Source organism: Taudactylus pleione, unplaced genomic scaffold (assembly GCF_031769625.1).
Source record: "Taudactylus pleione unplaced genomic scaffold, aTauple2 ptg000198l, whole genome shotgun sequence".
In the NCBI taxonomy this organism is placed as follows: domain Eukaryota; kingdom Metazoa; phylum Chordata; class Amphibia; order Anura; family Myobatrachidae; genus Taudactylus; species Taudactylus pleione.
The window spans coordinates 9,377,114-9,394,179 of NW_028284600.1; the positions used below are offsets into that span (position 1 = coordinate 9,377,114).

General features: G+C 45.4%; 1 protein-coding gene across 1 annotated transcript in view; it reads right to left on the reverse strand.

Annotated features, from left to right (window-relative positions):
* The window catches only part of LOC148518849 (alpha-2-macroglobulin-like), a 177,233-nt gene that overhangs the window by 17,856 nt on the left and 142,311 nt on the right, over positions 1-17,066 (reverse strand). Inside the window, exons 30-33 of the mRNA XM_088476972.1 lie at positions 8,594-8,809; positions 8,392-8,516; positions 5,986-6,076; positions 5,816-5,884 (exon numbers count right to left, since the gene is read on the reverse strand). Coding sequence (XP_088333098.1) covers positions 5,816-5,884; positions 5,986-6,076; positions 8,392-8,516; positions 8,594-8,809 — 501 coding nt within the window. The remainder of the gene's footprint in view (positions 1-5,815; positions 5,885-5,985; positions 6,077-8,391; positions 8,517-8,593; positions 8,810-17,066) is intronic.

Here is a 17,066-nt window from a genome sequence, read left to right on the forward strand (position 1 = left end):
AGATGTCCAAACTTGGTCCTGCCTGCCCTGCATCACTGCCAGTGGGTAGCTTAGGATACCTAAGTTTTTTCCTGGCAGCCCCAGTTGCGGGAGAAAATGAAGAAGGAGCTGTTGACGTGTCACGTTCCGCTTCAGCTGACAGTGTGTTCACCAGCAGGTCTTTGCACCTCTGCAGGCTTGTGTCGGCCGGAAAGAGAGACACCACATAGGCTTTAAACCTAGGATCGAGCACGGTGGCCAAAATGTAGTGGTCTGATTTCAACAGATTGACCACCCTGGAATCCTGGCAAAGCGAATGAAGGGCTTCATCCACAAGTCCCACATGCCGAGCGGAATCGCTCCATCTTAGCTCCTCCTTCACTTTCTCCAGCTGCTTCTGCAAAAGCCTGATGAGGGGAATGACCTGACTCAAGCTGGCAGTGTCTGAACTGACTTCACGTGTGGCAAGTTCGAAGGGCTGGAGAACCTTGCACAACACGGAAATCATTCTCCACTGCGCTTGAGTCAGGTGCATACCCCCTCCTTTGCCTATGTCAGGTGCATGTATAGGCTTGAATGGCCTTTTGCTGCTCCTCCATCCTCTGAAGCATATAGAGGGTTGAGTTCCACCACGTCACAACCTCTTGCTTCAGGTGATGGCGGGGCAGGTTCAAGAGTGTTTGCTGGCGCTCCAGTCTTCGGCACGCAGTCGCTGAATGGCGAAAGTGGCCGGAAATTTTTCGGGCCACCCAAAGCGTCTCCTGCATGCCCCTGTTGCTTTTCAGAAAATTCTGCACCACCGGGTTTATTGTGTGAGCAAAACATGGGACGTGCTGGAATTTGCCCAGATGTAATGCCCGCACAATATTGGTGGCGTTGTCAGATATCACAAATCCCCAGGAGAGTGTAAGTGGGATAAGCCACTGGGCGATGATTTCCCTCAGTTTCTCTAAGAGGTTGTCGGCGGCGTGCCTCTTACTGAAACCGGTGATACACAGCGTAGCCTGCCTTGGAACGAGCTGGCGTTTCTGAGATGCTGCGACTGGTGACGCTGCTGCTGTTGCTGCGTAAGGTGATACATCTACCCAGTGGGCTGTCACAGTCATATAGTCCTTAGTCTGCCCTGTTCCACTTGTCCACATGTCCGTGGTTAAGTAGACATTGGGTACAACGGCATTTTTCAGGACACTGAGGACACTTTTTCTGACGTTTCTGTACAGTCTCGGTATCGCCTGCCTAGTGAAGTGGAATCTAGACGGGATTTGGAACCGGGGACACACTACCTCCAGCAATTGTCTAAATCCCACTGCACTAATGGCGGACACCGGACGCACGTCTAACACCAACATAGCAGTCAAGGCCTCAGTTATACGTTTTGCTTCAGGATGACTGCTGTCGTACTTCATCCTCCTCGCTAAGGACTGTTGGAGGGTCAATTGTTTAGTAAAAGTAGTGGTGTTCCTACTTCCTCTCTGGGATGATGAATGACTCCCAGCAGCAGCAACAGCAGCAGCGGCAGCAGGAGGCGTAGCAATGCAGGATCCTCCGGAGGAATCCCGGATAGGAGAGTCAGTCATGCCAGTGACATGGCCTGCAGGACTACTTCCGATCCTGACTAAGGAGGAAATTGACGAGGAGGGAGTTGACGGTGTGGTTTGCAGGTGCTTGGATACAACAGGACAACGGGATTTAGGTGTCCCTGGACTGCTTACGGTCTTAGCCAAAGTTTCTGAACTTGACAGTAACTTATTATGAACGCGCTGCGGGTGCCGTATAAGGGAGGATGTTCCTAGGTGGTTAACGTCCCTACCCCTACTTATTCCACCTTTACATAAGGTACATATGGCAAGACAGTTGTTGTCCGGATTTGGATAGAAATTTTGCCAGACCAAAGAGGTGGAATGTTTGGTCTTCTGCCCAGGCATGACCGTGATGGGCTTTTTCATCCCACGGACAACAACTGTCTCCCCCGGAGCCTGATTTAAACAAACCACATCACCATCAGAATCCTCCTCGCCAACTTCCTCCTCAGCGCCAGCTACACCAGTATCCTCATCCTGTTGTACTTCAACAGTGACATCTTCAATTTGCATATCAGCAAGTGGACTGTGGGTGCTCCTTTCAGCACTTGCAGGGGGCGTGCAAATGGTGGAAAGAGCCACCTCTTCCCATCCAGTGCTGGGAAGGTCAGGCATCGCAACCACCACCACACTTGGACTCTCCTTGGGGATTTGTGATATCTTCTTAGAAAGCACAGTTCTTTGCTGTGCTTTTGCCAGCTTAACTCTTTTGATTTTTTTAGTGGGAGGAGGGCTTCCATCGTCATGTGAAGCTGAACCACTAGTCATGAACATACTAGGGATCGACCTTAGCCGTTCCTTGCCACTCCGTGTCGTAAATGGCATATTGGCAAGTTTACGTTTCTCTTCAGCTGATTTAAATGTTTTTTTCAAGGTCATTTTCCTGAACTTTGTCATTTGGGATTGTATGTGCCCTCTATTATGACATTGGGCATCGGCCTTGGCAGACGACGTTGATGGCATGTTATCGTCTATGTCATGACTAGTGGCAGCAGCTTCAGCACTAGGAGGAAGTGGTTCTTGATCTTTCTCTATTTTATTTTTATCGGAGAAAGTTTGGTCCTCCATTTATGTTATATCAATTTGATATATACGTGCGGCTAAACACAGAAAATATTTTTTTATTTTTGCTGGAGAGTAGTGCACTTTGTGGGTTACACCAGCCTTTAAGAAATGAGCCAGCCGGCTCTTTACTTATGGGACACAGGCACACGCTTGGCGCTGCTCCTTTGTTGATGCACGTGCGGCTACTGCACACACAATTCACAAACACAGAAAATATATATTTTTTTGGTTTGGACTGGAGTGTACTTTGGGGGTTCCAGCACCCTTTAATGGTCAAGCCAGCCGGCCCTTTACTTATGACACAGGCGCACGCTTGGCACTACTTTGTTGATGCACGTGCGGCTACTGCGCACACAATTCACAAACACAGAAAATATATATTTTTTTGGTTTGGACTGGAGTGTACTTTGGGGGTTACAGCACCCTTTAACGGTCAAGCCAGCCGGCCCTTTACTTATGACACAGGCGCACGCTTGGCACTACTTTGTTGATGCACGTGCGGCTACTGCGCACACAATTCACAAACACAGAAAATATATATTTTTTTGGTTTGGACTGGAGTGTACTTTGGGGGTTACAGCACCCTTTAACGGTCAAGCCAGCCGGCCCTTTACTTATGACACAGGCGCACGCTTGGCACTACTTTGTTGATGCACGTGCGGCTACTGCGCACACAATTCACAAACACAGAAAATATATTATTTTTTTAGCACTTGAGGGGAGCACCCCTGATGGACAGAGCACCCCCTGGACAACACTACAGCACCCCTTTAGGACTGGGACACTGCACAGGACTTTGGAGTGGACACAGCCCCTATGGAGAACTGACTGCACAACACAGTCCAGCCAGCCCCTATGGACTTTGAAGTAGTGGACACAGCCCCTATTAACAACAGCAGCACAGCACAACACAGCCAGCCCCTATGGACTTTGAAGTAGTGGACAACAGCAGCACTACACTACACTACACTACACAGCCCAGCCAGCCCTAACTCCCACCCTCCCTCTTCACTGTCCACAGCCGTGTGAGAAAATGGCGCCGACGCGGGTACCTTATATAGGATCCAAAACCTGCGAGACTCGGAAGGCGGGATGATGACGTTTTGCCTCGATTTCAGATCCGACTCAGGCGGGAAAAGTCGAGCCTGACTCGGATCGGGGGGGGTTCGGATTTCAGAAATCCGAACCCGCTCACCCCTAATATATATATATATATATATATATATATATATATATATATCTTCCATCCAGTCACAGGTTGTGTCCAGTATTGATTACTGGAAATAATTATTATTTATCTTCTTTTGTTCCTTTTAGACACCCCCCCATAAACACATTTTTTATATTCCTTACATACGTGGACAAGTAAACATTATTTGGAGCTGAAGTATATGTTATATTTCAATACAAACTTTACAAATTATCACATTATTAGTGTAAGAAGGTTTATATTTAGGTATTTTTCAGGAGCCCCATTACTTCTGATCCAGTGTTTACTTGTTGGTTATCTTCTCAGTCGAAACCACAATTTTTTGTCTTAATAATAAGCAGTTTTTTGCTATGCAGTTTGGCAAACCACTACTTATATATGGAACGGTTTGTATATCTTCCATGTGTTTAAATTGGTATTGAATTTTTAAGGAAGGTGGTCAGGGCCAGATTAAGGTCCACGCTGGCCTGGGGCCGAAAATGATGAAGGGCCTATTGTGAGAAGCGGAGGAGCTGTGACCAGTGCTATGTGGGTGTGTCCAGTGCCATGTGGGTGTGACCAGTGATGTGTGGGTGTGGCCATTGCTATGTGGGCGTGTACACACACAACTACATTATTAGCCCCAATGTCTTTTTAAATGCATAAAAGTAAAACAAAATGCTAAATTTTGTATGGGAATAGAAATAATTTATGGCTGACTGTATAGCCAGCTGGGTGGTTGGTAGTCATCATGCTGTAATGATATTGGGATTATTTTTTATGTGGAGGCCTGGAGCTGTAGTCCCATCTGTTCCATTGTTAATCTGGCCCTGGATGTGGTTTGATGTGCGGTTTGGCCTATACTAAATCACACGGTTTCAAAACGGCACTTAAAAGTGCATGAAAATCTGCGGTTTGGTCAAACCACAGGTTATAAAATCTCCCCACTGTATCTGAAGAGGACACGTAGCAAGGCTAACCTCTGCCACCTGCACTACAAATGTCTTCTGTGTGCCAGGCGCATAAAATCACTTGGCATGTACTGCATAATTCCATCCAGTTCAATCAGGAGTCAGAATTAATATGAAATCATATGAGTTTTCCTTTAGGAAAAAAAAAAGAAGTCTATTAAAGTAACAAGCACATATGAGAACCCTACACGTGAAATAAACAAGTGATGCCACTGATAGCCAGACTCCCCTGATTGACCAATTCTGTTTTCTATAATGAAGCCACCAGACCCAGTTTGTGACTGAAGCCCCGCCCCTTGTGGTATTTTGGCTCGTCCCCTCTTCAAAGACCTGTGAATTGTGACGTGAGGTGGCAGAGCCTACTGGCTGGTCTGCTGTTGCTGCTTCTGACCCATAAAGACTGGTAAATATGGTGGGTGGGCATGTGTGTGTGTTCAGGGAGATGGAAGACGACAAGTAATGTGTATCACACATTAATTGTATGTGTACAGTCTCCACCCCACTGCCCCCCCCCCCCCCACTCAACTATACCTTCTTTCTGGATGGCCCCACCACCTCTCTATTGTCCTCCTCCTCCTCCCCCATCATGGCTCCCTGCCAACCCCCAACCAAATCCCCCGCCCCACCCTGTTGCAGCTCCATCCTGATCCCCCCTGCTCCCATACTTACCTCGTCAGCCAGTCTTCCTCTCCTAAGGCTTTCCTGTCTCCTAGGGGTAACTGTGACTAGATAATTCTTCCCAGGGGAACCCACACTTCCTGCTGTCTCTTACCTTGAACTATGGTTACCCATCTTCTGTGCAGCATGGAGGCACAGACATTTCATTCCACACTCCAAAAAAATACTGGTTGGTCAATTGGCTGCTGACTAAAATGCAACCAAGTATGCATGTAAGCTCCAATGGCAAAGGGATGAAAAATATTCTCTGTACAGAACTGCATATATAAATAAATAATAATAATAATAATAATAATAATAATAATAATAATAATAATTGTTACGTAGATAGATGTGCAGTTTGTATATCTAACCTCATCCAGGTATATTGTCACCATATCAATCTGGATGTCACTTCTCTGAATCAGTTTGTCCTTCTCCAACTGTGAGAAAAAAAAATCAGATATACTGTATAACATGAGCTTGGCAACAGTCTCCAGAAAAATGGCTGCTACTGAGAAAAATAGGTCTTGAAGTAACTGACCTTCCTTACTGTGCTCTTCACTGGGATGTATCCAGACAGCATCTTCACCTCTATAAGAGCCATGTTAGATTTCTCTCTGGAACCTTTGTAACTGCAGAATAAAAACATAGGGACAGGAGACAGTCTTATGTAATGGTCACTCAATAACTAAATTAACTCTGAAAGAGAGGATGTTATAAGCAATAAAAACTATAAGTAGTGTATTAGAGGAATTGAAGAGATTTACAGTATGTTGTAATTTTTTTTTATTACATTCGCAAACGTTTTATTTAGTTGATTACTTTATGAATAACCAAGTATGTTCCTAAACTGCAAGGCTGGTGAAATTGTGTGGTGGTTGCAGTTTCCGTTTTAAGCTGGGTACACATTAAACGATATGTGTACCTAGCGATGCAACTAACGATCCCCCCCCCCGCCAACGAGCTGACATATCGGGCGGCCATTACACATTAGACGATCTGGTACCGACTGCCCAATAGTTCAGCCTCTGCCGCATCCTGATTCATGGTGTCGTCAGTCGCATCATCAGATTGTACTGCATGTAGGAATGACCTAATGATGCGGCTGACGAACCCGTGGGAGCGCGCAACAGCCGACATAGTGGGTACACACTAGATGATTTGATCGATTTGTCGTTCCGGTCCGTCAGAATCGGGCAAATTGTTCAAAATACCATTAAGTGTATATCCAGCTTTAGCCACTGTTGCCCACTGTTCTGGTCTGCTTTGTTTAATAAATATATATATATATATATATATATATATATATATTTGCTGTTCATGTTTAATTTTTAGTGTTGAGTAAAGTCTCTGCCATATGTGTCACACAGTTCTTGGTCTCAGAGGGAGTAAATTTACTAAAGTGCGGGTCTTTAGAAGTGGAGATGTTGCCCATATAAACTAATCAGATTCTACTTATCATTTATCTAGCACCTTCTAGAAAACAATAGCTAGAATATGATTGGTTGCTATGGGCAACATCTCCACTTCTAAAAACCTGCACCTTAGTAAATATACTCCTCCTTGTCAGTATTGATTGCAAGTTTGCACAGTACGTGTACATGTGATACTCCTGGCTTCCATATAAACCTATGTACGTTGTAGTGCCGGAAGGCTCACACTTGGTGGAGCTGTAGAGTATGAAGAAAGGCATTCTGGTACAGGGATGGCCATTGGTGGGTTAATCATCGATGGTCACCATCGATGGTATGAAACAATCAACCAGGAACCTTTGATGGCTTCGCCTACCAATGGTCAACCCTGCTCCCTTACTCACTGGGTCAATCAGAGGTGAGGACATGTTTTGCGGGTCATGTAAGAGGGTGGAGGTCGGCTCTGTGTCCTGGTACCAGGCAGTAAGAAAAAACAAACATTGTGGGTTATGTGAAATAGTTGGAGGAGAGTCATTGGATCTTTACCATCAATGTCAAAACCATCGGCCATCGGTAGTTAATTCTGAGAACAAGGAAAATACTTGGTAGTTGAACATGCACAGTGGAGACATCAAGTAGCAGAGTTGGAGTAAGGTGCTGAAGGTGTGAGTGAGCAGACTTGGCAAGCGAGTGTTGCCCAGTGCCAGGGCCACTGAGTGCCCACTGAATAGAGTGCTGGGGAACACAGCAGAGTTCCTGGAGAGTGTGAAGGAGATTTATGCAGACAGCGTGGCAGTGCTGAGGGCCGCAGCAGAATCCGTGGAGGCTAACAGTGACTGGAGCTGAGTAAGCGAAAACATCCCTATTGTAAGTAAGCTGCCAACAGTGCAATACGTATGCCGACTGAGTTATGCTTAAACCTAAAAACTGAGGGCCCAATTCTCAGTTGTACAAACATGTCCCCGAAATAGTGCAACACTCCTGCGTTTGAGCCACCACTCCTCTGTTACCGCCCACAATGCTCTCTGACTGTCAATCACACTGCATATAAATCCATGCTGTGACCACCAACGGTAATGAAACTTGACACATGGCCAGGCCACCAATAATCTCTCAACTGCTAAGACATTGGCATCACATGCGCCTCTGAATCACATTGTCATCTGGTAGCCTCTTTAAGAACTTTCCCCAGGGACACCCGGATAACTAATAAGCTTTTTAGATGAAGCAACCACTGTAAACATGGAAGGAATAAGGTCTTTAATTTATTTCCCTGGTGCCAACTGCGTGGTGCCCCCCCAAAGTCCTGGCGCTTTAGGCTGGAGCCTAACCATCCCAATTGTTGATCAGGCACTGGTAAATGTTCTAGCAGAACTGGTTCCCGCAAAAAAACATTAAATACACTAAGTTACAGTACAACAGTCAATCACTTATTCTATAAATGCAGGTAATATCAAAGTATGATTGTACTTTACAAATTACAGATGGTGCGACATGGCACAGAGAGGTGATTCTAAATATCAGATGTCACTCACTTAGCAGTGATGTGGATTTCAAATGTCTTCAGTTGATCTCCTATACAGTCACCTGGCTTTATCTCCACTTTCAGAGCAAACATGGCATCACCTCCAGGTGGAGGCATGTTGTATCTCAGGACTGTCTGTGGGATTAGTAAAATGTATTGAGCAAGAAAGACTGTGAGAGATGGAAGAAGAGTGAGTGGAAGTTTCTTATCACCTGTACAGAGACACAACCACTCCCTGTAGCTGTCACCGTGTACTCTCCAGGGATGGTTGGCAGTGACGTTCTCTGGAGCAGGAGCCGGTTATATTTATCCACATGAAACTGCTCCAGAAACCCCGTCTTGGAGCTAATTGTTACAGTCATATTTCCCTTATCACTAAATTTGACCTCTGCATACTTGGCTAGAGCCTGAAGAGCCACAACTGTGTCCTGTGGAGAAGGAGACAATGGTTTAGAGATAATCTAATAAACATGGAACTGAAACATATCAGGGAAAATGAAGCAGAAGAACATTTTAGATTTATGGCTAGTTGTCAGACAGATATGTTGAGAAAAAATAACATATTGAAAACATTTAAAATGGGTTTACTACACATACATATATACACACACACACACACACACATATATATATATTAGGGGTGTGCACCGGCCACTTTTCGTGTTTTGTGTTTTGGTTTTGGATCTGGATCTTTCTTCGTGTTTTGGATCTGGATTGGTTTTGCCAAAACCACCCTTCCGTGTTTTGGGTTCTGGGTTTTGTGTTTTGGATCTGTATTTTTTTTTAAAAAAGCATAAAAACAGCTAAAATCACAGAATTTGTAGGTTTTTCTGCTCCTATGCTATTATTAACCTCAATAACCTTAATTTCCACTCATTTCCAGTCTATTCTGAACACCTCACACCTCACAATAGTGTTTTTATGTCCAAAAGGTTGCACCGAGGTAGCTGGATGACTATGCTAAGCGACACGAGTGGGCGGCACAAACACGTGTCCCATCTAGGAGTGACACTGCAGTGGCAGACAGGATGGCAGTTAGAAAAACTAGGCCCCAAACTGTACATAATGCAAAGAAAAAAAGAGGTGCAAGATGGAATTGTCCTTGGGCCCTCCCACCCACCCTTATGTTGTATAAACAGGACATGCACACTTTAACAAATCAATCATTTCAGCGCCAGGGTCTGCCACACAACTGTGGCTGAAATGATTGGTTCGTTTGGGCCCCCACAAAACAAGCTGGCAATTAATGTGTCCCTGCACAAACTGGCTCTACGGAGGCAAGATGTCATCCTCATCCTCCTCATCCACCGATTCCTCACCCTCTTCAGTGTGTACATCCTCATCCTCACAAAGTATTAACTCGTCCCCACTTGAATCCACCACCACAGGTCCCTCTGTACGTTCTGGAGGCTGGTCTCCCTGGAAGAGCTGATAATTCATTTTGATGAACATCATCTTCTCCACATTCTGTGGAAGCAACCTCCTACGCCTTTCGCTGACAAGGTTCCCGGCTGCACTAAACACTCTTTCGGAGTACACACTGGAGGGGGGGCAACTCAGGTAAAATAGAGCCAGTTTGTACAGGGGCCTCCAAATTGCCTCTTTTTCCTGCCAGTACAGGTATGGACTGTCTGACATGCCTACTTGGATGCTGTCACCGATGTAATCCTCCACCATTCTGTCAATGGTGACAGTATCATATGCAGTGACAGTAGACATGTCAGAAATTGTTGCCAGGTCCTTCAGTCCGGACCAGATGTCCAAACTTGGTCCTGCCTGCCCTGCATCACCGCCAGCGGGTTGCTTAGGATACCTAAGTTTTTTCCTGGCAGCCCCAGTTGCGGGAGAAAATGAAGAAGGAGCCGTTGACGTGTCACGTTCCGCTTCAGCTGACAGTGTGTTCACCAGCAGGTCTTTGCACCTCTGCAGGCTTGTGTCGGCCGGAAAGAGAGACACCACATAGGCTTTAAACCTAGGATCGAGCACGGTGGCCAAAATGTAGTGGTCTGATTTCAACAGATTGACCACCCTGGAATCCTGGCAAAGCGAATGAAGGGCTTCATCCACAAGTCCCACATGCCGAGCGGAATCGCTCCGTCTTAGCTCCTCCTTCACTTTCTCCAGCTGCTTCTGCAAAAGCCTGATGAGGGGAATGACCTGACTCAAGCTGGCAGTGTCTGAACTGACTTCACGTGTGGCAAGTTCGAAGGGCTGAAGAACCTTGCACAACACGGAAATCATTCTCCACTGCGCTTGAGTCAGGTGCATACCCCCTCCTTTGCCTATGTCATAGGTGGATGTATAGGCTTGTATGGCCTTTTGCTGCTCCTCCATCCTCTGAAGCATATAGAGGGTTGAGTTCCACCGCGTCACAACCTCTTGCTTCAGGTGATGGCGGGGCAGGTTCAAGAGTGTTTGCTGGCGCTCCAGTCTTCGGCACGCAGTCGCTGAATGGCGAAAGTGGCCAGAAATTTTTCGGGCCACCCAAAGCGTCTCCTGCACGCCCCTGTCGCTTTTCAGAAAATTCTGCACCACCAAGTTTATTGTGTGAGCAAAACATGGGACGTGCTGGAATTTGCCCAGATGTAATGCCCGCACAATATTGGTGGCGTTGTCAGATATCACAAATCCCCAGGAGAGTCTAAGTGGGGTAAGCCACTGGGCGATGATTTCCCTCAGTTTCTCTAAGAGGTTGTCGGCGGTGTGCCTCTTACTGAAACCGGTGATACACAGCGTAGCCTGCCTTGTAACGAGCTGGCGTTTCTGAGATGCTGCTACTGGTGACGCTGCTGCTGTTGCTGCGTAAGGTGATACATCTACCCAGTGGGCTGTCACAGTCATATAGTCCTTAGTCTGCCCTGTTCCACTTGTCCACATGTCCGTGGTTAAGTGGACATTGTGTACAACGGCATTTTTCAGGACACTGAGGACACTTTTTCTGACGTTTCTGTACAGTCTCGGTATCGCCTGCCTAGTGAAGTGGAATCTAGACGGGATTTGGAACCGGGGACACACTACCTCCATCAATTGTCTAAATCCCACTGCACTAATGGCGGATACCGGACGCACGTCTAACACCAACATAGCAGTCAAGGCCTCAGTTATACGTTTTGCTTCAGGATGACTGCTGTCGTACTTCATCCTCCTCGCTAAGGACTGTTGGAGGGTCAATTGTTTAGTAAAAGTAGTGGTGTTCCTACTTCCTCTCTGGGATGATGAACGACTCCCAGCAGCAGCAGCAACAGCAGCAGCGGCAGCAGTAGGCGTAGCAATGCAGGATCCTCCGGAGGAATCCCGGATAGGAGAGTCAGTCATGCCAGTGATATGGCCTGCAGGACTACTTCCGATCCTGACTAAGGAGGAAATTGACGAGGAGGGAGTTGACGGTGTGGTTTGCAGGCGCTTGGATACAACAGGACAACGGGATTTAGGTGTCCCTGGACTGCTTACGGTCTGAGCCAAAGTTTCTGAACTTGACAGTAACTTTTTATGAACGCGCTGCAGGTGCCGTATAAGGGAGGATGTTCCTAGGTGGTTGACGTCCCTACCCCTACTTATTTCACCTTTACATATGGTACATATGGCAAGACAGTTGTTGTCCGGATTTGGATAGAAATATTGCCAGACCAAAGAGGTGGAATGTTTGGTCTTCTGCCCAGGCATGACCGTGATGGGCTTTTTCATCCCACGGACAACAACTGTCTCCCCCGGAGCCTGATTTAAACAAACCACATCACCATCAGAATCCTCCTCGCCAACTTCCTCCTCAGCGCCAGCTACACCAGTATCCTCATCCTGTTGTACTTCAACAGTGACATCTTCAATTTGCATATCAGCAAGTGGACTGTGGGTGCTCCTTTCAGCACTTGCAGGGGGCGTGCAAATGGTGGAAAGAGCCACCTCTTCCCGTCCAGTGCTGGGAAGGTCAGGCATCGCAACCACCACCACACTTGGACTCTCCTTGGGGATTTGTGATATCTTCTTAGAAAGCACAGTTCTTCGCTGTGCTTTTGCCAGCTTAACTCTTTTGATTTTTTTAGTGGGAGGAGTGCTTCCATCGTCATGTGAAGCTGAACCACTAGTCATGAACATACTAGGGATCGACCTTAGCCGTTCCTTGCCACTCCGTGTCGTAAATGGCATATTGGCAAGTTTACGTTTCTCTTCAGCTGATTTAAATGTCTTTTTCAAGGTCATTTTCCTGAACTTTGCCATTTGGGATTGTATGTGCCCTCTACTATGACATTGGGCATCGGCCTTGGCAGACGACGTTGATGGCATGTTATCGTCTATGTCATGACTAGTGGCAGCAGCTTCAGCACTAGGAGGAAGTGGTTCTTGATCTTTCTCTATTTTATTTTTATCGGAGAAAGTTTGGTCCTCCATTTATGTTATATCGATTTGATATATACGTGCGGCTAAACACAGAAAATAATTTTTTTTTTGGTTTGGACTGGAGTGTACTTTGTGGGTTACAGCACCCTTTAACGGTCAAGCCAGCCGGCCCTTTACTTATGACACAGGCGCACTCTTGGCACTACTTTGTTGATGCACGTGCGGCTACTGCGCACACAATTCACAAACACAGAAAATAATTTTTTTTTGGTTTGGACTGGAGTGTACTTTGGGGGTTACAGCACCCTTTAACGGTCAAGCCAGCCGGCCCTTTACTTATGACACAGGCGCACGCTTGGCACTACTTTGTTGATGCACGTGCGGCTACTGCGCACACAATTCACAAACACAGAAAATAATTTTTTTTTAGGTTTGGACTGGAGTGTACTTTCGGGGGTTACAGCACCCTTAACGGTCAAGCCAGCCGGCCCTTTACTTATGACACAGGCGCACGCTTGGCACTACTTTGTTGATGCACGTGCGGCTACTGCGCACACAATTCACAAACAGAAAATAATTTTTTTTTTGGTTTGGACTGGAGTGTACTTTCGGGGGTTACAGCACCCTTAACGGTCAAGCCAGCCGGCCCTTTACTTATGACACAGGCGCACGCTTGGCACTACTTTGTTGATGCACGTGCGGCTACTGCGCACACAATTCACAAACACAGAAAATAATTTTTTTTTTGGTTTGGACTGGAGTGTACTTTCGGGGGTTACAGCACCCTTAACGGTCAAGCCAGCCGGCCCTTTACTTATGACACAGGCGCACGTTTGGCACTACTTTGTTGATGCACGTGCGGCTACTGCGCACACAATTCACAAACACAGAAAATAATTTTTTTTTTGGTTTGGACTGGAGTGTACTTTCGGGGGTTACAGCACCCTTAACGGTCAAGCCAGCCGGCCCTTTACTTATGACACAGGCGCACGTTTGGCACTACTTTGTTGATGCACGTGCGGCTACTGCGCACACAATTCACAAACACAGAAAATAATTTTTTTTTTGGTTTGGACTGGAGTGTACTTTCGGGGGTTACAGCACCCTTAACGGTCAAGCCAGCCGGCCCTTTACTTATGACACAGGCGCACGCTTGGCACTACTTTGTTGATGCGCGTGCGGCTACTGCGCACACAATTCACAAACACAGAAAATAATTTTTTTTTTGGTTTGGACTGGAGTGTACTTTCGGGGGTTACAGCACCCTTAACGGTCAAGCCAGCCGGCCCTTTACTTATGACACAGGCGCACGCTTGGCACTACTTTGTTGATGCACGTGCGGCTACTGCGCACACAATTCACAAACACAGAAAATAATTTTTTTTTGGTTTGGACTGGAGTGTACTTTCGGGGGTTACAGCACCCTTTAACGGTCAAGCCAGCCGGCCCTTTACTTATGACACAGGCGCACGCTTGGCACTACTTTGTTGATGCACGTGCGGCTACTGCGCACACAATTCACAAACACAGAAAATATATTATTTTTTTAGCACTTGGGGGGAGCACCCCTGATGGACAGAGCACCCCCTGGACAACACTACAGCACCCCTTTAGGACTGGGACACTGCACAGGACTTTGGAGTGGACACAGCCCCTATGGAGAACTGACTGCACAACACAGTCCAGCCAGCCCCTATGGACTTTGAAGTAGTGGACACAGCCCCTATTAACAACAGCAGCACAGCACAACACAGCCAGCCCCTATGGACTTTGAAGTAGTGGACAACAGCAGCACTACACTACACTACACTACACAGCACTAACTCCCACCCTCCCTCTTCACTGTCCACAGCCGAGTGAGAAAATGGCGCCGACGCGGGTACCTTATATAGGATCCAAAACCCGCGAGACTCGGAAGGCGGGATGATGACGTTTTGCCTCGATGTCAGATCCGAGTCAGGCGGGAAAAGTCGAGCCTGACTCGGATCGGACTCGGATCGGGGGGGCTCGGGGGGGTTCGGATTTCAGAAATCCGAACCCGCTCACCCCTAATATATATATATATATATATAAAACCGAACGGAACCGAGTAGAACCGAGCACATGCACATCCCTAATATATATATATATATATATATATATATATATATATATATATTATCTGCTATAAGAAGTGGGCTTTATGTGTGGCTTGTAGATACAGGAGAAAGCGGGTTAAATATGTAGAAGGTACCAGACTTAAATTTCATAATGTGCCAGGGCAGGTATTTTTTATTTGCTCCTAATGAATGGGGCACAATCCCTCGACATAGCTTTTTTTTTTTTTTTTAAATAATGCTTTATTTTACTTTCATTTGTTTGGTTACAAACATTGGGAGAGATGTATTAAACCTTTGAGAGAAATAAAGTGAAGTTGCTCCTAGCAACCAATTAGCTCCTGTCATTACAGTTAGAAGCAGATTGGTTGCTTTAGGTGATTCTCCACTTTATCCATTAAGTTGTGAATGGATCTGGGCGGAGTACTAGGAAGCAGGGAAAGCTGTTAGAGAGCAAGGAAACATAAACCTAAATAACCTCAACACATCTTTAGATAGAAAAGTGATAGCGCCAATCACCTATCCCGGACCAAAGAGATACACAATCCAAATCTAATACAATAATACATTTATTTATAATAAAGAAGACGAATGTCTTAATAAGCAATTATCTCAAAAGGACTATAATAATCCTGTATTTATGACATATATAGTGTGCAATAACATTATTAAAAAGATCCAATATTCAAATACTATTATATTCAATAGTTCCAGTAATATATTGTAGGTAACTGCGGTCACCTATTTTGCATATAGAATAATAAAAAGATGAATTCAATACATAAAATGCACAAAACAATAAAAACAACAAAAAATGTAAAAATAAATAAAATAAAATAAATGGAAATGAGAAAAATAAAAAAGTAAAAACAGTTCTTAGGTCTTCTTCCACATATTTGATGAGGGTTAGGTTTAGGGTGTAGGGAGGGGGAGGGAGAGGTTAGGTTTAGGCATTAGGGTGGGAGGTTAGGTTCAGGCACCACCTAGGGAGGGTTAGGGTAGGGAGAGGGGGAAGGTTAGCATACCGTCCACCAAGTGTCGGTATGTTAACCCTGTCGGATCCAGCGTCGGGATTCTGACTGCATGGGTCCCGAGTGTCGGTATTACATACCAATTACGATCTCTTAATAGGTTTCCCAGCAGTCGGGACCCCATTAAATGTAGGCTGTTGGTGTCCTTCCCGATTTGCTTGTTATGATTATTTTGTTTGTGCTGCATCCTGTTAGAACTGTTTATCAAGAGAAAGGTAGTGACTACACCTAGTTATAATTTTGTTACACATATTTAAATGACCAGTTAATAGTTATTGTTTTGTATCGTTGTACCTGTTTGCTAGTTTGATTGGAACAAATTATTTGGCAGTTAGAATAAACAGATTGTGTGCCTCTGCCCACCCCCCAAGTGTGCCTCCTCACATTTCCCATTTCCAATTTGTCTCTCTTCCCCATTGTGTGCCTCTGCTGCCCCAAGTGTGTTTTCATTTAGCGCCATTGTGCGTGTGTCGACAGTTATGATGTTGACGTTGGTAAATGTTGACAGGCAACATGTCAACAATCTCAGAATGGTGACATTTTTACAATGTCGACATCTGAAATGCACACATTGTCAGAATGTTGACATTAGGGATAGGCTGCAGGACGTAAGAGTTAAACACTCCAGGAGATTACTCTGCGGGAACTGACAGTCACATACAGTAACTGCTGGGACTCCGAAAACGCCGCTGGAGCTGGAGTTGTACACGTAGCAAACAATGGGCCTCATTTATCAACCAGTTTTATCACTCACAATGAGCGATAAAACTCGCTGTGTATGATAAATGGTGCTCCAGCCAATCAGCTCCCAACTGTAATTTTTCAAACAGATGAAAGTTGGGAGCTGATTGGCTGGAGCACCATTATTAATATTTTTAATAAATTTGTGCATCAAACAAAGTTTGTGTACATACGTAAATTTAATTTATATTTCATATACACACAGCCTGAAGATAATTGTATACACTATTTGGTGCATTAAACAAAGTTTGTGTACATTAAACCATCAGAAAGCAAAGGTGTCACGATCTTAGTCATGCTCAAAAATTTCCGTATTTCGTAATATTCCGTATTTTGAAATATTTGGATATAGGAGACTCAACCTGTATATATTCACATAAAGCAGAAAGGCACTCTCCAGTATTCAACTTAAATGTCTTTGTTTAATATCATCACAACCAAGTGCATACAAAGTTATAACATAGCATCTTTACAACATCCAA